Raw genomic sequence first — 24,598 nt, 5'->3', positions numbered from 1 at the left:
TTCGTGTGAACGGTGTAGGGAAAAACATATTTTTGCCATTAAGCACATTAAACAGTCAGTTTTCACCTGTAATCGGAAGCCTCGTCAATAAAATCATCTTGTGTAAACACCCTAATGAATTAAGACAAATTAGAAATTTAGAAGTTTTTAATGTAGCTTAACTGTTTATACAAAGATTATTACTATGTTGACACGACAGCAGACTCGATTTAGAAACTCTTTATTAAACAATATACAAAACAAAGGAACATCAATATGCGAATTTATCAGCTGTAAAATTCCTACAAAGGAAAAGCAATGTGGTGAGTTACCCAATTCAAAATATTGATAGACAGATACTGATAGATTCTATAAACACATGATATGTATTGATATCTGACAAACCACTAAACCTGAGACTTTTTGGACATCACTTTAGTGTCTGAAGACAGACGACACAAACAGTTTTAGGACTTTCAATTCGGAACAGTTCTGGTAATCGAGAACTACGCTGGTTACAAACTTGTTTGATACATTGTCATGTCCAATTCATGACGAAGTGCAGGGTCACAGCTGACATCTGTTTGCTTCAACAGGAAGTTTGCTGGACTGCCAGTCTACACTCTTTCAGGTAGTTTAGAGGTTTGCACACTTGTGTCTCAGACGTTACCAAACTTACATAACGTGCACATAAATATTAATGTAATAAAAGCAGTTATAGTTTGGTTTTATTAATGTCAGGAAGCTGAGAGACAACAACTGTTAACTGATTCTGAAATTGTTCTAAACTGGAGAAGTAAAAAAGAAAGCAGGTGAAATCTAACAAATTTTATCAAGAAAAGAATATTACACAACAGCTGGTTTAAAAAAAAAAAAAAAAAAAAAAGATAAAACAACTTTCAGAGATTCAGCAATGACATTTTAGGTCTGTCAATCACACAAGAGATACCCACAAACATATATCTGAAAGTAAAAAGGTCATTTGTAGTCACCCTACTAGAAATAAAAAACTTACAAATGTATGAGAGACGTCTCATTGCTGGTCTGTAGTAAATAGTTTCATTTAACCTTGACACTTAAACACCACAAGCTGATACATCAGAAACACTAAAGCACAAAGTTCATATCAACAAAAACAATCACACAAGTCCATAAAAACTGCAAACACCGGAGCCAATAAAAAGAAGGTCGTCAGAAATATCCCACGCTGGAACATTTAAAACCGAGGTGTGCTCCTACTGTGTCGTGTTTAGTGCAGACTATACCACGAATGATGACTTCTGTTTGAAATCCCCCTGAAAATAAACACATCAAACATCAAAGCTGGAACATTTTTCATCTAGTTCTCAGTCTGTCAACCACCGACATATATTAAGATGGACGACCAGTCTTCACTTCCTCCCACTGTACAAAAAGTGAAACCGAAATATCCCTCATGTGAACACTGAGGATGTCATTCAGAGCCCACAGTGGGGCGGCGGGGATCAAGGTCTCACCCATACACCCGTCTGAACCAAGTGCGCTGTCAATCATAGCATCCCCTTTATATAATCAAATAAGATAAGATGAGACAATATGGATCCCCAAAATAACTAATTAAAACCAAATTTATCAGAAAAATTAAAACTTAAAACATGCATTAGCATGACAGAAGTCATTTGGTAAAAATGATTTTGGCATGCACTTTGAGTTTTTAGTTTGGTCAAAGTCCCATCTGTTAATGTGAAGAGGGGAGGGTTTTGGACCTACACTGGAGCCCAACACCAGGGGGCGATCCATCTTTACATACGGTTATTGTGTCAAACACAGAAAACACAGTCCTTAACAAAGCAAACATGTCATGTGTCTGCAACATAAATTACTCAAAATAACAACAATGCTTAATGCTGACAACAGGCAGGCTCATACTTACATCTTCATCCTCACCACCGTACAGTGATGGGGGCTGGTAGACCACATTGGACTTAATTTTGCTGCAGGGAGAAATAAACAAGAAAAAAAAATACTGAGCAGAGCATTTTATGTACATGTAATGTGGAGAAGAGCAAACCAGCCAATGAATTATCTGCTAAAATCCATCAGACAGTAAAGTAAGTAGAAAAGAAAATCCTCTTACCTTTCACTCTTCTCTGTAAAGGGAAGAAAGGAAACAAGGTCAGTAGGATTATGTGCTTGGTACATGCTACAAATATTTAACATTAACATGACAATCACCACTCTGGCAGTACCAAGCTGAACCACAGTGAGGACATTAAGAACATTTTGTATTTTGGACAGAGGCTTTCTAAAGAGATTCACTTGTTCAGGTTCAAGTTGCACCTGCATGTTCAGCTTAAAGGAACAGTTCACTCTAAAATCAAAAATGCACATTTAGTTTTGGAGATATTGGATGTAGAGATCTGCTTTTTCACTAATATAATGGAACTAGATGAGACTTTGCTTGTGATGCAAAAATACATTGAACAATAATTTGAAAAACTCAAGAGCAATGTCTCTTTGCAGAAAGCATGACTGGATTAACCAAAGATAATCCACACACATTGTTACAAGCTGTTTCATGTAAGAACTATTTTCTTCACACGCCTCTCATTCATGAGTAGAGCCACACTTTCTATCACCACTGTAGAAATTCGATACTTGATGTCTTCATTAAAAAAAATTCTAAAAATAAAATAGATTAAAAAAAATTTTAGATTAAAAAAAATAGATTAAAAAAAAATTAATTCATGTTTAAATTTAAGATGATTCAAGATTAACTTCTTGTTGAGTCCATTCAGTATTTTTTATTTCCAGCTTTGTAGTGCATTCTGTGAATCCTGAGAAACAGAGCTGAGCTCATTTTATGAACATTTTATGCTTTTTCTTTAAAGTTTGTGCTCACAGTTTGTGTTAACTGAAAACATTTTTTCGCCTGCTATGCCTGCTTCCCTTACCGCTGCCTGGGTTTGAACTACGTGCTGTATATTGTTTTTTTCACTTTAGATTGCATTAATTTAACGTCCCACAAGTCTGAGGTCCACAGTTTCTGGTAATGTCAACTCTACATATGAAAATATTGATGATCATGGTGAATTATATGATTTTGATTTTAATACAATGCAGAAAACTCACTGGGCAGGTATCCTTTCTTGTGGGCATACCAAATGCCAAATCCCAGTAGGACCAGCAGCAGCAGAACTATTATGACTGCGGCAACGATTCCTCCAGTGTTAAGGTCATCTTGAAGGAAACAACATTAAGAGTTTCACTGTCATTATGAATTACAGACAAACATCATGGTGTTGTGAACTACTACATTGTAATGAAAATTTAAAAAAAAACAACAATAACTAGAAAACTGTCACAGTGCACATATGATTAAAGGAAAACAGAAAATGAAAGTTGTATCTTAATGTTGAGTACGACTGTTTCAATTTATAAAAAATGTCTTTCATGCAGCCAAACCAGTTCGCTGTCCTTTAAGTGGTGGCATGCAGCACACTCCACTGGCTGAAACTGGTTTAGAGGTCACCATTGACTATGTCAGCTCATTTTAAAGCAGGTTTTTTTAAATTACAGGGATGAGCACTTACGGACTTCCATTCTTGTTGCTCTACAGCTCTGCGGAGGACCAGCATCGTTGACAGCCTCACAGTAGTAGTCACCAGTGTCCACCTTGCTTACACTGGGAAACTCCTGTGGAGACAGATAATTTTAAAGGACATGGGGACCACAACTGCCACAGCAAAGATGGTGCAAAATAACAGCTTGTAACTGACCAAGGTGCCATTGACTGTATTAAGCTTGTAGGTGGCATTCTTGAAGCCAGAAATCTTAGAAGGGTCAGGGGGCAGAAGGGTGCCAGCTTTGTACCACTTGTATGTTGGCGGTGGCGAGCCGTCTTTATCACGACAGGTCAAGATTGTGGTCGTACCCGTCGTCACTGAGGAGGGAATCTTACACACAGGCGGAGATGGAGGCACTGCGGGACACAACATGCAGTTTTCAGTGAGTAACTTAAGAGGAAGAAGTTTACATCAGAACACTGGCATTTTACGGCTGTGATTTAAGTCTCGGTGGATTAAGTGGAAAGATGTGTTTAAAGAATGTAAAATTACATTATGTTGGTAACTTTATTCAGGATTCTTACCCAGTACAGTCAGCTTCACTCGAGTTTCCCCAAACTGGTTGTTGCCTGACACCTCACAGTTGTACACTCCGTTATCCTTACGGGTCACTTTGGAGAATCTGAGATTACTGCCGTACACTGTCACTCGGGTGGCATATTGTGCTGTGGAAGAGTTTCAGCATTACATAACAAACTCGAAAACATTCAGAGGGCACATCCTTCAATTATGTTCTATAAAAAAGTTTTGGAAATGTCATCAACAATAAGAAAATTGTTAATTATACAGAACGATTGATTGCTTCACTCAAATGCAAATCGTAATGAAAGCTCATAACAAAAACACCTTTCTGATGGCAAGTAGTACATAGCAAGTGTACACTTTCTGCACCCGTACTCCTATTTGCTTCATGCTTCATGCTGCATGCGGACCACCATCTACTGTAGGTAATATACTGTGGGTAAATACCTCACACAAGCCCACTTCAAAGATCCCAAAACAGACCTGATGCTCATCCCACAACAAGGAACTGGGAGTATGTTTACTACAAGTGTATCAGTAAAAACACATGATGACTTCAGCGGGTGGGGCTCCTTTGGCAGCAGAATCAGATCAGTTAAAATGAATATTCATCTCTTGTTACATCTTGTCTTGGCACATCCAGTAGAAATCCATGAGGAACAGCACAGAGAATAGCTGTTTCATTGATTTGTAAAAAAATAAAAAGAGTCCACCAGCTGCTGTAAGTGACAAAGAACAGGTTTATCCTGCCTTTAAGAGTAATTACTATTGACTGACTATCCCAAAAAAGCAAAAAAATAGTTGCCAAGAGGCTAAACAGGGGAAAACTTTACCTGCCAGACGTGCTGGCTTATCAAGAAAAAAAAAATCACTCCAAAAGATGATGTTACGTTTTTTAGATTTATAGCAAGTAAAAACAAACAGTGAAACGACTTCCCAGTTTCAAAATAATATTTAACAACATCTCCAATTGTGGTATATAAAAGGCGACGGTCTGCAAAAGTAGGACTTCCCCCTCCACCCCCTCAGTTCATTCAAAAAGCGGCAGGTGAAGAGCAGCTGATATTACTACTACCTGCTGCCACCACCCACCACGTGACTCACATTCCCATATGTCACCAATAACAACTGAATCTGCCATGTAACCAACTAAACACCACAAAGACTACAAATAACATTAGCTGCTACCTACAGTTACTTATCAGCTCAGTTGGACTCTTGTTTATTGGCATGGCCCAACTTATGTAGTTAAATGGGAGTCTGTGGGAGTCATCTTCCATCGAGACACCAGTACAGTCAGAACTTGGCTGGGTTGACAACACCAATGAATGGGTGATTTTTCTCATGAAAGTATGGGTGGAAATGGTTTCCAAATTCCAAAGAGAAGTTAAACTGCTTAGACAGTTGGTATATGACCATGACTTATTGCCAGTATTACTTGATTGTAGTTACAGACAATGGGTCAATTTTGCTTTCACATCCTTTAGCAAGATTAAGAAAAAAAAAAGAGCTAAACAGTTTTGATAATCTACGTCAAACATATATGTTAGGTGGGTAGGACTTTTACAGGTATTTACAGCTTTATGGTAATTTTATGATCCAAGAGAGTAACCAGTTGTATATTTAGTGATGCTTACAGCTCAGGTTATAATAAAGATGTTTAAGCAATTACTGCTACACATTAAAATAACTGAAGTCCTGTGGCTGAAGGCTTGGACAACAGTTGTCCTCCACAAACTCCTGGACTTGGAGAGACTTCTGTTCGAATAACTTGATTTTGCCTTTTCTATTTTTTAAAATCAACAAACTGGTATTTGGTTACAATGTTGGAGGGATGGTGGAGAGATCATGGCTGACCATGCTCATGTTTTCTGGTCTTGTTACTTAGACTTTCTGCAAGGAATCAGCAACAGACATCTCAAAAACCCTGAGTTTCAAAGAGTGGACAAGACAATCTCAAAATCTGATGCCATGCTTGGGAAAAAAAAAAACAACACACACACACACACAAAGACTGTGAATCTTCTTACCAGTTGGTTGCCCGTTAAAAACCACATACGTCTGTGAGCCTTCTAGGTCTTTAAACTTCCACTCAACTCTGGGGTTTGAACCAAAGTCGGCTGAATATGAGCATTTAAGGTCAGTCCCTGAAAGGACAGAATACACAATGAATCCCGACAGAACAGAAAACGACCGCAAAGGGTTTCAGTTTAATTACACAGTACGAAATAAAAAGGAATAATTTGCTCCAGTGATTAAAATAAAGAGACAATATTTTCAGCCTTATAATATAATCATAAAGCTACTGCTCTACTATGTCTGTGAATCCCTCAGCAAACAAACGCTCCCAACCCCCAAATAACTCAGTATAATCACAATGTTAAAAAATTACCTTAAAAATGACAAAGACAGAGGTTTTCAAAAATATATAGATATATACATGCTGTAGGAGAACTGTCTAATTCTGCCTGACACATAACTTTATTTTACTTTATGCTTTTTACTGAAAATAGTAGTACCAGCAAGTACTTCACTGCTAAAATATTTAATCATTTACTTACATGTTTATCATCTACATTCAAATCTGATCATCCCTTTTGACATACGCTTAATCCAAATCAGTACAATATGTCGATTGTTTTATCTCATCAGCTTCACTGATTTTTGTAAATGTATGCTTATTGTGAATTTGATGCCAGCAACACCTTTCAAACCAGTTGTGACAGGAGCAACAAAACATTGGGAAAGCTGTGGGGAAAAACCATGTGATTGGAACATTCCCCAGGTAACAGTTCATGATCGGTAACGTAAAGATTTGGCATAAAATGGACAACCCAAAAAGGATGGGCACATGATTGCATAAAGGATTTTACAACATGGGCTTAATAACTGAGGTCGGTAAACACAGTTTGCTTGCACTTGATTGCTTTTTGTTTCCATTTAGTTTGTAAACGAGGTTGTTTTTTTATATGCTCATGACTCACCTTCATTCTCTTTAACCCGCACATCTGGGTCGGAGGTAGTGACTGAAAAGCCACACACACCTGAACGTACAGAGACAAGAATAAAACAAGTTATTACACTCTGACGTGCCATAACATGCTGACACTATAATAAATACTTGTACTTTGTATTGGTGACCAGATACTACAGTAGACCATACAAATATAATAAAGACCAGCAAAAGGAGATCACTGTCCACAAAATGTGCAGCACCTGAATGCAGGAATAATAAGCACAGCATGATTTATTTTACTAAAAAGGCTAGTTCTACGACTGATTCAGTCATTGTTTGAGTTTGCTTGCAATAATAATATTGTCTCTAAAGATTTAAGTAATCAACATTCACTACCACAATTTTTTAAAAAATTGTCTAGTCTAAATGCTCACTTCCCTTTAGTATCACTACTGTATGTTCAAGAACTGCAGTGTTCTCAGTGGGTGCAGCAGCCAAAGCAGACTGAGCACAGCCAGTTTGTAGTGACCAACAAACAGAGTAAAATCAATATAATTTATTATATGAAATGTAAAAACTTTAAGATTAAAAACATATGGCATATTCCATCAGGGGGAAAACTGGGGTCTATCAAGGAATCCAGAGTTTTCATGCAGAACTGAAGAGCTGGAAGCTTGTGTTTATGAGATCCTGGTAAGAGACAAGATAAATGCACTCTGTGTTGTAACATTTATAAAGGATTAACATAAGAAGCTGTAGCAGACATGAAGACGGGTGGGACTGAAGCTGGGATGACTGAGGTTGGAGGCAGATTAGCATCAGTGTTAAATCTTTTGGGATTGGAGAATGTGCTTGGTCTGCTTTGAAAAGTGGAGTCATGCACACCCATCAGCTACGAGGGGGACGGGTTTATGTCGACGGATGATTGATGGGAGAAAGAGGTGGTATCCAGGTTTAAATATACGGAGCAGCAATTTAATGCCTGAATATTGTATTATCAGTATGGCCAAAGGGAAACTTCTGAGATGAAAAGACTAACTGAGAAAAATGGCAGGCAAGTAATAATTAAAATAATAGTCACACGCAGCCCAATACACAAGATTTGATCACACAAGCTAACTGTACTGCTGGGCTTCATCAGGGTTAAAATATCAAATCACAGATATCCACAGTAGTAGTTCACAAAATGACCCTCTGCTCACGATCACAAAACAGCAATTAAAATATAAGAACACACCCCTTGTCAAACACACAGAGCATGCTCACAAGCCTTCAGGGCGCAGCAATAAAAAAAAAGTTGGTCATTCCAAACTGCTTAACCAGAAAACTTCCGGTGAAACTGTCAGCTCTCTGGCTGAAAGTGGGTCTTTTCAACCACAGGAGTTCTGCCACCAGCGAGACACGGGTGACTAAAATATTAATGCATAAAGTCACAAGTCAGTCCGTCAACACCACACAGGCAACTACCAGGCCAGCTTACATTATATTACACCAGCGTGTTACTGTAAGAGATGGGAGTTACCTGATTTAACTACCATCTTGTTGTGAGACAAGCTTGTTCCAAGAAGCTTAAAACTACAGGCAACAGCAGCAGCAGCCAGTTAATCATTAACTGTGTGTAAACTAAGTCATTCATTGTACACATTGCCAAATTTAAAAGATGAAAATATACAAACAAAGCTTTACATTGATGTCAGTCATTTCTTAAATTTACAATGACATTTTTTATTGTCCAAAGACAGCCCATAGATGTTTCTCACTGGTGATCTCAGCTGAGATAAGGCAGCACAGTCACAGTTTTGGCTTGGCAGAGAGATAAGCCTGAAGTGTAAAATGAAACCAGAGCACATGCATGTCTGCTTTGTTTGCCTACTTTGCAGGTGGTTTCGGGTAGTGGTGACAAACAAACAAACAAACAAAACAAAACAGGGAAAATATGAGCAACAGGGAAATGGAATTTAAATCCCATAATCAGAAATTTCTCTGCTAAGAAGACAAAGTGTGAAGAGGCCTGCCTATAGGCTGCATTGTACAGGGTCCATTTCAGCCGGCACACTGTGCCAAGAGTCACTTCATGGTGTTTGTGAAAAGCTTTAGACTGGAGTCAAGAATGGAAACAACAGACATAATGCTGGACTCATTATGGCTGGTGGCTGTAATTTAATTTTAATGGGACATCATTGTAATAGAAATATCATATAATATATAATATAACAGATTACGAAAGACAGCACTATTTTGTGGTCACTTGTGTCCGCTTCAATAAAGCGACAAGTGGCCTAAACAGGACTTATGATGTGACCAGGCACGACTGAAACATCAACATCAACGAAGCTTTCAAGCGTTGACTGTTCTTGACCAAAAAGAAAAGAAAAGAAAAGAAAAATAACCCACTCACCTGTTGCTGCGAGGAAGAACAAAGCCACCGAAACCAAGCAACCGACAGACATCTTGAGCAGTTTGGTCGGTCGTTTTCCAGATACCCGACGGACGGTGTTCCTCTTCACAATAGTTTTAAGGAAAAGAAAAAAACAAAATCAAACGAAAACAACAACAACAACAAAAAAAAAAACACAATGAAAAAGTTTTTTCTAGTGACAAAAATGCGACCAGGTGCGTATATACCCCGACGCTTAATTCACTGCGTCGACATTACGATCAGGGTTGAACTGCTCTTACCTGAAGACTCCGCCCAGGTGAGAGCTAGGTGACTTCCGCTAACAGGGAAGTTAACAAAACAAAACAGGTCTGACTAGATCAGAACTGATCCAAAACACACTGACGTAAGGAGGAGATGTGGCAGAAGCTGGTCTGTGTGTATGTGTTACGTTCACGTTTTCCATCTCTTCCGCATCTGAACCTCTGACATGACACCTCATGTCAGAGGTTCAATAAACACGGATTGGGTTGGTTTACACAGTCTGTCACATCTCTGCCAGACAAACAATACTCTGTCCAGTCTCAGTGCTGCCTTCTCGTCCCCTCTCACCATCTGTTTCCTCTGTTTATTGCTTATGTCTTTGCACATTAGTAAATTCCTCTCCATGAATTGTGGCCGGTGAATGAAGTAAATCTGATGCATTTTCACCATTGAATGATATTTAATTTAAAGTTTCTTTTAAGGTTACCACACAGTAGTCCGCATACAGCAGGTATAGAGAATTTACAACATCAGTATGGGCTATAATATCTTTATTTTCTATGCATGGGAATAGCATCAATTTAACTGAAATAATACCACTGATGGTCTTACTGTCATGTACAAGACAAAGTTCTGTGTGAAAGTGGTGCAGTAGTGACAGCCATTGTGTTATTATGTGTTACACAAGTGTTCCCGAATGCAGGAAAAACATGCATAATGACAGTTTGGGGTCTATAAGATAACAGCATGTGGCCAAAATTACATGGACATCAACAAACATATTGGCTCATTTTTTACTTTTCTGTACCATTTGGCCTTCACTTCTTATTTCCAGTTAATGCAAATATTAATGCTACAGCATATTTTAGATCATATAGTGTTTCCATGTGGTTTGCCCAGTTTGGTGAAGAACTTGACTTGACTTGCATGCACAAAGCTCTCAGTTCCATTCAACCCGTGGGGTCTTAGGACTTTTTCTCTGTTTTTACATGTTTTCTTAAACACATTTTGGATGAACTGGAGCACTGAATGTGAAGCTCACTAATGCTCTGATAGCTGAATGTGAGTAAATCACAGCAGCCAGGTGCTTATACTGTATGTCATGAGAAACCCTTCACAGATGCTGGACACTGTTGTAGCAACATATCAATGTCCACTGTTCAGGTGGAGCTGTTACAAAAGGTTGTGATGTTCGGGCATCCACATGTTTTTGGTGATATGGTGTATATGTGGTCTCCGATGTGTCTGGTAAACACATTTATATAAATGTGCAATGAAACAGCTTTGACAAAATGCACTCAACCTGTTAAGGGTCAATTCTAAGTTATTCAGACATTTGCCCTGCACAGTCAAATCCTGTTTAGGCGATATCCACTGTTTTGAGGATATGGTGTTGTAGTTCTCATTTTAAGAGGACTGTAATCTACATACAAAAGTAAATTGTTTTCAGGATATTTTTTCAGCCTCTGTGTGTGTGTGTCTGTGTGCTTGCATGTTCACTGTTAACCTTTAAAGTACCTGCTCCAGCAAGATACTCTGTCTTGCTTGTTTTGATAATTCCTCATGCCTACAGCATTGGCCTTCTTCTTTTATCCTCATCTTGTTGTAGTATCTTTTATGTTCTTACTGTTAGGTGTTTGTTTTGTACTTGAGAGCAAAGTCTAACTGGAGTCAAATTCCTTGTTTGTATACGCAAACTTGACCAATAAAGCTGATTCAGATCCCATACTGTTAAGTCCAATCTAATTTTCTTCCAGTGCTGCCCCCTACAGAACATCACAAGCACCTTCAGCATAATGCACATTGTGCTGACTCGAGTTCATGCATAAACATATTCAATTGATTGGTTTGTTTCATTTAATGAGCAATGTTCTTCTTTGTTGCTGCTGTTAAGTTTCAGCTCAGTTTATTGTTATTAAACAGTACATAGTACAGCAGTGCTTTTCAGTGCAATTTAATGATTGTGCTTTGGCTACAGACTACCTACTCTAATATATACATTAGTAAAAATCCTTTACATTATCAGAGAAAACATTGCACCATATAAAGCATATTCAGTGTAAATTTATAAATTGAACCATCAGTGTGGATCTGTCTAAACATAAAGTGTTCAGAGACATACTGTACATTTGTGACAACAGGCTTCAGCTGAACATGGATGATGCGTCTCAGGCACAAGTGAAAGGCGAAATAAAACTGTAGAGTTTGTCTTGGTTTCCTCAGAATAGAGAAGAATAGAACAGACATTATTGCTCATGCATCCATTAGTGGTCAGTCAAAAAACAGTTTCATAATTTTTGTTTTTCTGCTTATCACTGGATTAAATTGCCCTAAATCCATCTGTGTTGCCCTGCCTGGATTTTATTGACACATACAGCCTTCCATTGGTGGACCTGTGTGGCACAAGGTTACCTCTATCTGCTCTCATCATCTGGCAACCAAGAAGAGACACAGGGGATAGATTTGAGTCGGGCAAAATAGATTACTTACCTTAAAGAGTGATGAAACGTAGTGCAGAGTGCAACGTTGCCTCACTTTTGAGTTGAGAAAATTTCAGTCCCCAGGTGGTTTAGCCAAAGCGTTTTTCATCCCTCTTTAAAGTCTTATTTGCTATCCCCATAGATATTTCTTCCTATGTTGTTATTAAAACTGGAGGCTAAAGACTCAAAAGCTTTCACTATGTTGAATAAAATCACTAAAATTATTCAGTGTAGATACTGAAATGTTTTAGAATATATAGACTTTAAGTTTTAGGGCTACGTCACATTCATGCTTTTTATTCATTGCCCTGTTCTGCAAGTCGAAGTGGTCGACATGGACCCAGTAGACTTGAACTGTGCTGTACATTTCAGCAATTGTTTATATGTGAGAGTACTGTAGAGTATAAAGTATATGCAATTGCGCTGTGTGTGCTTAGTATTGATTGCATGATGCAGACTAAGCAGGCCTGTGACATACCAAACGTATACTGTGCGTTCATTCGGTTCAACTCATCGCACTTTGTGCATATACACACAACTTGAGGAGAATCCAGTAGCAGTTACCAGATGATTATAGGCGCATTGTTAAATATGTGCAGCAGTTTGGCACCTTGTTCACAGCCAGTGAATTTCCAGCAGCATGGGAAGTGTCATCAAGGTCAGCAGTAGGCCACTGCAGCTTTGTAATAGGACACTCCACGCTGAGCAGGGGAGGAGGAGCTCTGCAATAAGAAAAATGATGCAGGTTCAGAAGGAGGAGCTTTTTGTTTGGAAGTTGCTCAAATCTTTTTCTCTTTGTAAAATAACAGGATGTGCATAGTTGTTTTAAACAATGACCATGAGCACAGGCCGCTTACTTTTCTCAACCACGGAGGTTTTGGTCGCTGTGGCTGAGTCTGCAAATTTGATGTTGCAGGTGAAGTTGGACTTGCCATTGGGCAGGTTTTTAAACAGCAGGCGGCAGATGTTGCCGGGAAAGATGCGGACTTTAGCGCGATTCTTGAAGGGGGCGTGCTGCTCCTCGTCTGGGTCAGTGGTGTCGAAGAGCCTTTCACCATTGGTATACTTGCAAAATGGTTCTGGTGACTCAGGGGGGAGCGCATATTTACAGTCCATCCTGAGGTGGTGCTCATCTATTGAGCAATAATGCAACTGAATCACCCTCTGGGCTGAGGCAAAGCCTATGTGTGGTGTAACACAAAAGGATGATCAGATATTAACCAACCCTTTGAGAACACCAGTTCATAAACCTAATGTCAGAAACGCACTCAGACGAGAAACACATTCATAATGAAAGGGAAAAAAAATGAACAAATATTAGAAATATGTGCTCTACTGACATAAATTTGATCTTACCAAAAAGTAAAATTATGGCAAGGAAGAACATTCTTCAAGCTCCTCTGTAAACGAAAGAAAAGATATTGAATAAAACACTCAGAGCAAACTAGCACCAGGAAATGACTATACAGTAGAACAGCTAGTCTGTTTATTTTGCTCTCTACATTGTTGAGATTCAACTCAAATGAAGCTGAGCACAGTGTGAAGAGCGGGGTCACATTTCTGAGACACGAATCCCACACTCCTGCAGCTTTGTGCAAATCGACGGAGGTTCCTGTAGAAAAGTCTCTGTACCATAATACTGAACAACTGGGTACAATACAGCCTCGTTATTTACACTGCAAAGAAATTAACTGCAAACTTCACTGGTGAACTGCCGGCACTGACACATTTCTGTGCTTCACCTCTCTCGAGAACACACACTGATTATTTGCCTACTGAAAATATTAAGAAAATACATAAAGCAGTTCAGCGCTATTTTATTTGCTTGATCCAAACCTGCTCTCGTCTTTATTCAAATATTTGCTATAGTGCTGTCTCCTGTGTTAAACCAAACATTTCATCCAGACTAAAACAAAAGCATTATTTCAGCATAGCTCAGATCCAGTGAAGAACAGTATATGAATCACTCTCACCTTGTCGGATGCAGTTTGAGCCTTCCTCAGTGCTCTGCAGTGTGATGCCAGGGGTAGATACAGTAGAGGTCGGCTTATAGAAGAAACAGAGGAGAGAGGGAGGGAGAGCGACAGGGAGGGAGCGGAGGGGGTGAGAGAAGGAGGGAGAAAATGCTGCTCCAATGGACTTTGGGGACATTTTTCAGTATTGTATAAGGATTTCTTCATCGATTTCTCCTCCCTGTTTTACCAGAGGATCACATGTCAATACACAAACCTCTGGCCACACACTGAACGACTGAATTCAAGCTGCTGAATGGGGAAGGGTTTGATTAGCCAAGACACCTCAGCAGCAGTTTTATACAGTATGTCCTCATTCAATGTGCAAATACAGTACGAGTCAGCAGTTTCTTACCTACTTTACCAACAAAAATTAAAGTATATACATATTAAATACTAATATGCAGTTCAGTTCAACTAATATACTGGAGAGCTATGATGCTACATTTACACCTGCATGAAATAAAAAAAAGTACAAATGAAAACAAAAGAAAACATAGGATAATATAGTAATCGTTTTAGTATTCTGCTCATAGCATGGCACTAATAACTACATCAGTATTACATTAAAACAGATTAAGTCCCAAAATTAGACTATTTAGTGGGCTACTTCAAAGCTCCGACTTATCTCGTGTATGTTCTCACTAAGCTGGCTAAATCTGAAAAGGTAAGGGAAAGAAAGCTTTTGGACAATGATTAGGTAGACCCGTTTGAAGACAGTAAAAGAACAAGGCTGATTTTAAGTAGGCCTACAGAGGGAAATAATCCATCTGTATTTACACTTCAGCTTTAATCACATGTGGACAGTAGCCTGTGTCAGACACTAACCTGTGTCAGACAGTAGCCTGTGTCATGCTCACTCAGTTATATGACAGCACAAACAAAGAATATGTAAATTTGTGAGTCCTGCAAAACAGAGATTACATGATTACAGAGAGGGGGAGGGGACAGGTGTGCACAGAAGAGCTACATGGCTGCTTTGAGATAAAGGCTCACAATGACAATACTCATACTATAGCAAGCTGATACTGCGAGAAGCGAGTTATCCTCGCCATGTTATCATGTTGCTCAGGCTGGTAGGAATGTCATTAATGTTGCAGGTATTTCAGGTAACTCACGCAGAGGAACACGTGAATGCATGTACTAAACTTCATGGCAATCTTTGCAGTCGTTTGGATTCACACCGAACATGTGAACCTCAGGAAGAGTCAGGGGTTCATCAAAATCAGTAGGTTTTATCCTCGGGGATCATGAATATCTGTACTAAATTTAATGATAATCATCCAGTAGTTGTTGCGATGCTTGGACCAGAGTGGTGGGCCAACAGATTAAGAGGCTGACAATGATGTCACGTGTAGAGCCAAGCAGCTAACTGGCATGCCTACAAATTAGGACTAGCTTCTCCTTGTCACTACAAGGCCAGTGGTAGTAAAAGAAAGGCCTGTGGCATCTTCATGTGGTAGCTCTCATCTCAAACTTAGCAGCCAACTTAACTATTTAGCTATTTATTTACTATTTAACTGTTATTACATACAAACTATGTGGAGTGGAGAGCAACAGAGCAGACAGCAGAATTTCTTTTATCAAAATGACACCACACACTGGCAGAGCAGAAAATAGAAAATGAGCCTCTCAGTTGTCAGTAGCAGAATGTTGTTGAATAAATATATAATGTGACAAAGCAATTATCCAAATATTGATGGCTGTGGCTGTGTAAAAAGAGGCAACATTGACTTAAGAACAAATAGAGCAGTATGTTAAATCCACTGAGCTAGACCCACTGAATCCTCTGTATCCTCTTCACACTGCTCATCCCTTCTGTCAAGGTCCTTCTTAGGCGGTTGCTGAACAAGTGCCATACTGAAGCTGTCTCCCAGGACACTGGCAGAATCGCTGCAAAGCTCTCTGAAAGGCACAGACCAAAGCAAACAATGAAAGCAGAGCACACCTGCCACTTTACCCTGTATTTTATTTCATATATGATATGTTCACATTTTTGCATCCTACCTTTTGACTATCAGAAAGTAGTTGTAGTGATCTCAGCCATATTCATTTGAAATTCTGTAACTGTGATCCCTGCTGCTGCTGCTCTGCTGGCTGCTGCTGATTCACTGCAGATGAAGCGCCATCTATTCTTCCTCAGTGACACACACGATACTATGAGTACTGTACTACTATACAGCACTGTCTTTATAGTATCAAACTGCATCAAGTATTGATTGAGTCACTACCCTTTAAAGCCCTCGGTTGTGTACATTGCTTTTTTCTTAGCGTCCATCAGTTGTGTGTTCATTTTCTGTTATCTCTCTTCCCCTGCATGAGCATGTCACTGTGCCTAATGTGTAGTGACCCAGCCTGTCTTTGTTCATATGTGGAATTTCTGCATTTATAAGAAAGATATTTTCTACATATAATGGTTGCTTAACAAAAAAACACACCATTTTTCTGCACTGTTGCTATCCCAGTGTAAAAAAAACATCTTTTATTTAGAAGGAAGTTATCCCAAAGCATTAGCACTGTCTGCTAAGTTCACTGAGGGCTTGAATCTTCAGACTCAGTCCCTTTCGTCCACAGAGGCAAGCAGTAACTGATTTCCACATTTATGATGCCAAGTCAAGTATCGTATCACTTTGATTTAGGAAATTCTCACAGATGAATGTACAGCACAGCTTCATCCTGCATAATAGACCTCTGCAGCCCCCATACACAACAACAGTTAAGGATCATCAGTAAATTATTGTTTAAATGTTATATTACATAATGTTTTTCCTATCCCCCCATGTTTGCTTGACTGATCTATAGCAGTATCAACATTTTACTAAAGTTTATTTTGATTGTGAACATTTTGATGGTGTATTTCTTTGGTCAAAACACGGCAGAGGTGACCCGTAATTAGTTTCTACTAATTCTACTAATTACTAACTAGTTTCTTCTAATTTCTTTTGTTTTTCCACATTAGATGTTACCAAAACATCCACTCCTGTATTTAACACATTTGTGGTGGCGCTTCCAGATTTCGTCCTGCAGGGGGAGCTCTTCCTTTGCACCCAGATGCTCCTCAAAATCAACTATCTGGGGCGAGAGTGTTGGAAGTGTTGTGAAAAGCAAATTGATTGGTTGCTTGCCAAATTCCAGTCCCCCCAACTTTTCAATAGGCCTGCATCAGCCTCGATCACTTCTTCATCAGGCTTGAATCACACAGATTGAGAGTAAAATCTCTTTTGCTTTAACTTTGTTCCCCCATTAATGAAAGGAAAAATAAATCAATGTCGTATTAAAATTGGTCCTGCTCGGGAACCCCCGTGATGAAGAGGATGGGGTCTTTTTATGATAAAAGCGTGTGTGTAGACTGGGTGTCTGTCTCAGTGAGGACGTACACCCTCAGTCAGAAGTCAGCTCTGCTATGCTGATACTGCTCAGCATACCGAGGCGTTACACGGGCGCAGCTCAACCTCCGCAAAGGGACCGATTATCAGGTAGGAGCGGCTGTCTCATCTCTGAAACAGTCTTAATAGAAAACTCAACATTTTCCGGTCGCTATGCATGTCTGTGAAGCATGTCTGCGAAGCATGTCTGCATGGCTGTCCGCTTCTCTCACCTGCAGTAAGGCCACAATGCGCCCACTGCAGGGGAGGCGAGCTCCGTAGTTTTGCTGCAGCGCTGAGATTCTGCATGGGCGTAGTCCTGTCTGCATTTGCGCTGCAGGCACAACAGCATCCATCCCCAGTAACACTGCGCTAGTGGATACACCAACCTATTCTATGGTGCAGGTGTAAGTTGCATGTTTACTTTATGTCTCTACAGATTAGAAGCATGTTATGGTATTCTGCTTTAATCACTCATGGTGGCCTGTTCTGCAGCTGTAGCTCTGATCAACTTTCTCATTGAAGTCCCATGTTGAACTCTGCCAGGTCATAACGTGGTGTGAAGGTTGTTCATCTGATCGGACTGATACTAATCGCTATGGAGTTGCATCTCTTCACCGCGGCCTGTCTCCTGTTTGGCAGGATAATGATGACGCATCAAACTCACAGTATGTGTCATTCTTGTGCATTTACTAGTTCAGGCTGTATTTATTAGTTCTACTAAAGAAACATATGACTGGGGTTTGAGGTTGTGGTAGCCAAAATTTTGTCTGATGTTGGCCACTCATCTTTAAAGTTGGATTTATAAGGACTTACAGTGGGTGGCTATATAAAAAAACATACCTGAAAGGTAATAAGTGAAAGGTGTACTATTAAAGTAAATGTCAACATTTCAAGTCAATCTGACTCCTGATTGTGCGTGACAGATAAAAATCCAGTAACACTGCAGCAGAGGTGTCATTACCCAGTTTCACCACAGAGATCATTATGTAATCCATGTGCAGAAGTTCATATAAGGATGTTTTTAGGCCCACTTCCAACCCAAGTTATACTTTCACAGTGAATTGAAGTGGGTGAAATGTGTAAAAGCCAAGTTTACATCCATCCAAGAGCTCTGATACAGAAACAAATACCTGCAAAGACCTAAATTAATTCTACATTAAGTCTACATGATGTATATAACACAAAGAGGTACTGTGGAGCTCCGGAGTGTTTAAGATAAATGAATGCATAGACAGATACATAACATAGATAAAAGTATTGGGACACCTGACCATTACACCAACAGGGACTTTAATGTGCATTCTAAATGCACAGACAGCTTTGAAACCAACACCTTCCACTCTTCTGCGAAGGTTTTCCACAAGGTGTTGCAGTGTTTCTGAGAGATTGTTTGCCCATTCATGCAGTAGAGCATTTGTGAGGTCAGACACTGATGTTGGACCAAAAGGTCTGGCTCTCAGTCTCTGTTCCAGTTCATCCCAAAGGTGTTTGATGGGGTTGAGGTCAGGACTCTGTGTGGGCCAGTCAAGTTCTTCCACACCAAACTCATTCAGCCATGTCTTTATGGGGCTTTGCTTTGTGCACTGGGACACAGTCATGCTGGAATAGAAAAGGGTCTTCCCCAAACTGTTGCCACAAAGTTGGCAGCATAGCATTGTCCAAAATGTCTTGGTATGCTGAAGCATTAAGATTTCCCTTCACTGGAAGTCAGGGGCCGAGCCCAACTCCTGAAAACAGCCCCATCCCAATACTTTTGTATGTATAATGTAAATTGCATGAAATTATCAAGTGTAGTTTACTACTTACTACTACTACTACTACTACTACTACTACTTATTACTACTGCTTAACCTTGTTGTTGTAGCTGCTCTATCTAAAAGGGCTACTTTTTGTCAGTGGTTTTTGAGCTTGCTGGCTTATACATGATGGGCTAAAAGGTGCAAGGCCACAGATAAAGTAACGCCATGGTAATAAAAGTGATGTTTTGAAATGCAATATGTAATTAAGAAATAAAAACAGACTTTTGACTAAGGGTATTTCTACATCGAAATAAAATATATATCCAAAAAACACTCAAATAACATCTCATAATAATTAATCAAGTTTTATTAATTGCTTAAGTTATATTCATTCATAAATTGTTGGTTTATTTATTTTGTGTTCCTGTGTAGACAGCAGCAAGTTTTTCTTCAGGATTCAACGAAAATGTGCAATTCACACTGTATCTCTTTCAGTGAGCTCAGTGACTCGGTTTCTCTTCACTCCACGAGGTCCTCAGATGTTTCCATGTCTAACTTACCTGGAGAGAAATGTCAGGGTGGACTGTGAGTTTCTGGCCACCTACCAGGTTCCCGGTCCATACTGTGAGTATCGGCAGGACAGCCGTCTGGTGGGCAGCACGGTCCCCAACGCCGTCATATATGTGTCCACAGAGGACCGCAGGAGGAGCAACGTTAGCCTGGTCACTCCCACTCTGTGCCGCCTCACCTGGGCCCCTCTGGCTGATGAGAGGCCTTTCACCTACACCTGCAGGGTTTATCAGGGCGACAGCTGGAAGGAGAACAGCATGGCCGTCCATCACAGTGAGTAGAGTTCACTTCAGCTTGTTTTCTGTGTTTCCTCCAGCTGCCACCTGGAACAATATCTGAAGTTGCGTTCTGCTCTGTTGCAGGGCTTCTTCCAATCTGCTCTGCAATGAGCGTCATGTTCAAATCAGCGCCATGGCTTTTGTCTCTGGTGATGTCACTTCCTGTGGCAGTGGGTCTTCTGAGTCCTTGAACTCTAACTCAATGGACATGCTCGTGCTGTCTTAGATGGTTTGTGACTCACTCTGGTTTGATGGCTGGTGACTGATTTCATTTCATTTTCTATTATTTATTTATTTATTTATTTTGTCAGAAGGTAGAGGCCATGAAAACCCCAGTAGATAAATAAGAAAGAAGGAAAAAAACCTCAGCTACTCTTTTGAAATGCACCTTTGAGGTGTGAAGGATTTTATGTCATAAACCTCATTCTCACCACTGTACCTTGAAGACCGTTGTTTTTGACAAACATTATATATCTATATACATATATATAATAAAATATATATATTCAAAAAACATTGCAAATAAATACAACAATGAACAGTGTTCGTTTTCTATTATAATGGCTATAGTATAAAGCAAATTACAGGTTTTTTTTAATCTTTTGTCTTGATCAGGTCTCCCTTGTAAATAAGATTCATTGGGACCCATCTATATAAACAGTAATTATGTTTATGGCAAAAATAAATCTTGATTTTTGTATTCACAAAGAAAAGATGCTTCTTATAGATTTATACTGCACCTTAATGCTGTTCGGAAAACAAATGGATTTCATTGTATACCCTGATATTAAATGGTATGTTGGAGATATTCCAACACTAAAAAAATGGAGAGCCCTTTGATCAGATTTATTACATCACATATTGGAGTGAAAATGTCACAGCTTTTTGTCTCTCACTTCACCCCCTTATTTTAATTTGAATTGTACTGCAGTTTCACTAGTGTGCTAAACTATATGTATAGTAGGTAAGTTAGACAGGTATTCAGCTGGCTGATATGGATATTGAGTAATAGTAATTAATAACTGCTCAAACACTGCCTTTCCTGCTAGCAAATACTAATCTCTGATACCTTCAGTACCTTTAAACAGAATAAAGACAGCTGTACATTGGCCCCCCTGTGAGGTTCACCTGCTTACAGCAAAGCAGCTCAAATACAGTAATAATACAGTAGTAGTCTTTAATACTTCCACATGGTGCAATATCAGAGTTTAATCCCCTCGGACAGCAATAAGACGTAACACGATTGGGATGTTTGTTCCTTACTTGAAGACCTTTGGAAAAAGGACTCTAATGTCTGCTTCAGTGTGTTGATGCTAATCTGACCTGCAGCCTAAAAAGATGTAGATTTGGGACGTTTTTAACTTCCATTTTGCAAATTCTGTTAAATGACGTGGACGAGGTGGAGGTTTTAGTTCTGCAGCCTTGGAGTCAGAGTAACACTGTAGCTGAATAAGTAACATATTTCTTATGCAGTTCAGATTAGAGGTGGTGGACAGACATTACCAAAATAGTTTATGGAGGGATGGAAAGATGGTGGAAGTATAATGTTTTGCTCAGTAAATATTCACTGTAATAATCTTGGTGTGTTTAAATGTAAACACATTTCTCCTCCTGTACAAGCACACATGTACACAGTATGTGTGTAAGGTGAAAGAATACTGTACCTCCACACGTTTTTTTTAAAAAAGCTGATTTAATTTTGATATTTTTTGTTTACAATATACATGCCAACCACACTGTCCAAACACACACATTTAGGGCCTTGACTTACGTATTGTTTTACTTTGATGTCACATTTTAACAAGAATTGTGTTTCTCTTTTATGTTACCATCATTTTGCTGCTCAGTATTATTTGCAAAGTAGTACTAAAAATGTATTTATATTTTTAAAATAGCCAAGTCAGCTTGTAATGTTTATTTTGTCCTTCCATCAAAGGTGTACCAAAAGCTATAGCAAAACTATAGTAACTAATAAATGTTATACACAATGAAGGCTTCCTGTCTTTTCTTTGCACTAGTATACACTGCTGCTGTCAAAATGACAAATGTGTTTAGGTCTTCAGACCGTTTAGTTGCTGTTTGCTCTGGAGCTTCCAGCTTTTGTCCTGCAGAGGGAACTGTTGTATTGCACCGTCATCTGACAGCCTTCTGAAAGTGCACAGTATATTAATGGCACTGAGATTATACAATTAAGCTCCTTATGCATCAGGATTTACAGGTCTTTTTGATTTAGCAGGAATAAATCATGACTAATCAGTAATATTAAAAATGGCGATTCATTTTTATTCAGGTCCAGGGTGGTTGTATTGTGCATGCTGCCTCCCCGACTTGATTTACTGAGACATTTAAAACCACCCATTGGCTTTCAATGGGAACTTTGGTCAGTACATTTTATTTAACTTATTTACACATATAGGTAATTACTAGTTATTTTAAATAATAGGTGAACATCTAAAGAGTCAATTGCCACTAATCAGTTTATCCAGCAGTGGATAAAGAAGTTAAGGTTTGGCTGACAAGTCGGGTGCATAGTCTCTTATTGGTCAGCAGATTTAACTAAGGCATCATTAGGATTGTCAGCGGACTGCTAACAACCATGCTAACAACAACAAAACCTGCTTTCAACATGGAAAATGAATAAAAACTCAAGGAGGACATTAACAGTCAGATTTATCATCATGGATTTATCTTACAATGTCGCCAAAAAGACTTTGTAGTTCAAGCCTGAATTACAAAGGGATATGATCATGCTGCACCCCTTGTTGGAAGGCCTAAGAGAAAGCAACCTTTAAACAGAATAAAGACAGCTCTGTACATTGGGCCCCCATGTGAGGTTCACCTGCTTACAGCAAAGCAGCTCAAATACAGTGTCTTTAATACTTCCACATGGTGCAATATCAGAGTTTAATCCCCTCGGAATTGGGATGTTTGTTCCTTACTTGAAGACCTTTGGAAAAAAGACTGTAATTACTGCTTCAGTGTTTTGATGCTAATCACACCTGCAGCCTAAAAAGACGTAGATTTGCAAATTCTGTTAAATGACGTGGACAAGGTGGAGGTTTTAATTCTTTAATTCCTTGAAGTCTTCCTTGAAGTCAGAGTAACACTGCATTCAGCTGCAGTGTTACTCTGACTTCAGTTCAGATTGTAACGAGTGGACAGGCATTGCCAAAATAGTTTATGGTGGGATGGAAAGATGGTGGAAGTACAATGTTTTGCACAATAAATATATGTTACTGTTACGTTCTATGTATGCACCAATCACCAAGACAAATTCCTAGTAATGTGAAACCTCTTCACTTACATGGCAATAAAGTCTTTTCTGATTCTGATTCTGATTCTGATAAGCAAGTCTCTCACTTGTAATTTCCGAAGATATTTCACATTAGTGACATTATGTCATATATGACAGCCCTGACTCAAGGATGAACTTTTATAGTGTCCAGTATTTCAGATTTTTCTGGTAGTGAGACAGATTTAAGCAGTTCAGCTGGAAAAGCTCTGCTTCAGTGCTACAGTTTATTTTCTAATAACGTCACATTAAACATCCTTCAAGAAGTAAAAAGAGCTTTTTTACAATGACCGAGATCTAAAAAAGGATTAGTGACGTAACTTGGAACAGTTAGAAAGAAGTCAGCTGAAAATGTTTTGCTGTTCTGCTTGCCGGTCGACAGCTGGTGCTTAAAAAAATCTCTATATACTTATATTTAAGTATAACTCGGTTATTTGTAGTGGAGTATTTTTACACTGTGGCATTGCCACTTTTCACTCAACGATCTCAATACTTCTTACAACTACAGCAGGCCAATGCTACCAATGCTTAGATGAGAAACAGAAGTGCGATGAGAAGCTGAAACCTGCTTGATTCAAACACCTGAAGATGTTTTAACCTGAAATCCATGGAATTTCTACAGTGTTATAAAAAAGGCAAGAGGAAGAGGAAATTCATCTCCATTTCAACAACCATATGGTAATTAAATCCTATAATGTGGGAGATTTAGGACGCAATTTTTCAGGGACTCGGCCTGAGTGAAAAAGGGAAATGCTTGATATGACTTAAACACTACATATGTATTTGAATGTTGTTTGTATTAGGTTAGACGTTTTTCAGTGTTCTTAATGTTGTCAGGAGTTATATTTTACTTATTTTCTAGCTGTGACTGTTGACACAGGAGTACCGAGAATTGAAAAGCATGAGAGGATGGAAGTTGAAGAAATGAGGCCCTTCGGAGGAAGGAGGTATCATATTTAGCTGTTTTGGGCAGCTGTCAGAACTGTTCCGCATTAACAAAGGTGTCACTAACCATAGAGAGGTATAAACGAGCAGCATAAACTGCAGCTGATGTCACTTCCTGTGATAACAAGCATAGAGTAGATCAGAGAAACCAGTGGAAATATTTTCTGCACAGAAACGAGCTCATTGTTCAAAGGAACAATAAAAATGCTGT

General features: G+C 39.1%; 2 protein-coding genes across 3 annotated transcripts; one reads left to right on the top strand and one right to left on the bottom strand.

The window, feature by feature from the left end:
• Window positions 1-204: 204 nt before the first annotated feature.
• On the bottom strand, window positions 205-9,884 carry f11r.1 (F11 receptor, tandem duplicate 1). The gene is made up of 11 exons (XM_046410127.1): window positions 9,742-9,884; window positions 9,461-9,563; window positions 7,091-7,150; window positions 6,137-6,253; window positions 4,109-4,249; window positions 3,738-3,940; window positions 3,552-3,654; window positions 3,091-3,198; window positions 2,096-2,108; window positions 1,892-1,952; window positions 205-1,274 (listed from the first exon to the last, which is right to left on the bottom strand). Exons 2-11 carry the CDS (start codon window positions 9,510-9,512, stop codon window positions 1,239-1,241), a joined length of 894 nt encoding a protein of 297 aa, XP_046266083.1. The 5' UTR covers window positions 9,513-9,563; window positions 9,742-9,884; the 3' UTR covers window positions 205-1,238.
• A 7,378-nt stretch (window positions 9,885-17,262) lies between these two features.
• si:ch211-215c18.3 lies at window positions 17,263-22,136 on the top strand. Of its 2 annotated transcripts, XM_046411747.1 has the most exons (5): window positions 17,263-17,671; window positions 17,800-17,967; window positions 18,107-18,228; window positions 19,798-20,145; window positions 20,235-22,136. In XM_046411747.1, the coding sequence occupies exons 3-5, from the start codon at window positions 18,159-18,161 to the stop codon at window positions 20,339-20,341; spliced, it is 525 nt and encodes a 174-aa protein (XP_046267703.1). In that variant the 5' UTR covers window positions 17,263-17,671; window positions 17,800-17,967; window positions 18,107-18,158; the 3' UTR covers window positions 20,342-22,136. The 2 variants fall into 2 exon arrangements, with proteins under 2 accessions (XP_046267703.1, XP_046267704.1); XM_046411748.1 differs by lacking the exon at window positions 17,800-17,967.
• Window positions 22,137-24,598: the final 2,462 nt, after the last annotated feature.

This window comes from Scatophagus argus, chromosome 14, assembly GCF_020382885.2.
Source record: "Scatophagus argus isolate fScaArg1 chromosome 14, fScaArg1.pri, whole genome shotgun sequence".
Lineage (NCBI taxonomy): Eukaryota > Metazoa > Chordata > Actinopteri > Scatophagidae > Scatophagus > Scatophagus argus.
Note: the sequence above shows the minus strand (reverse complement) of the source record. Positions and strands in the feature narration are given on the sequence as shown.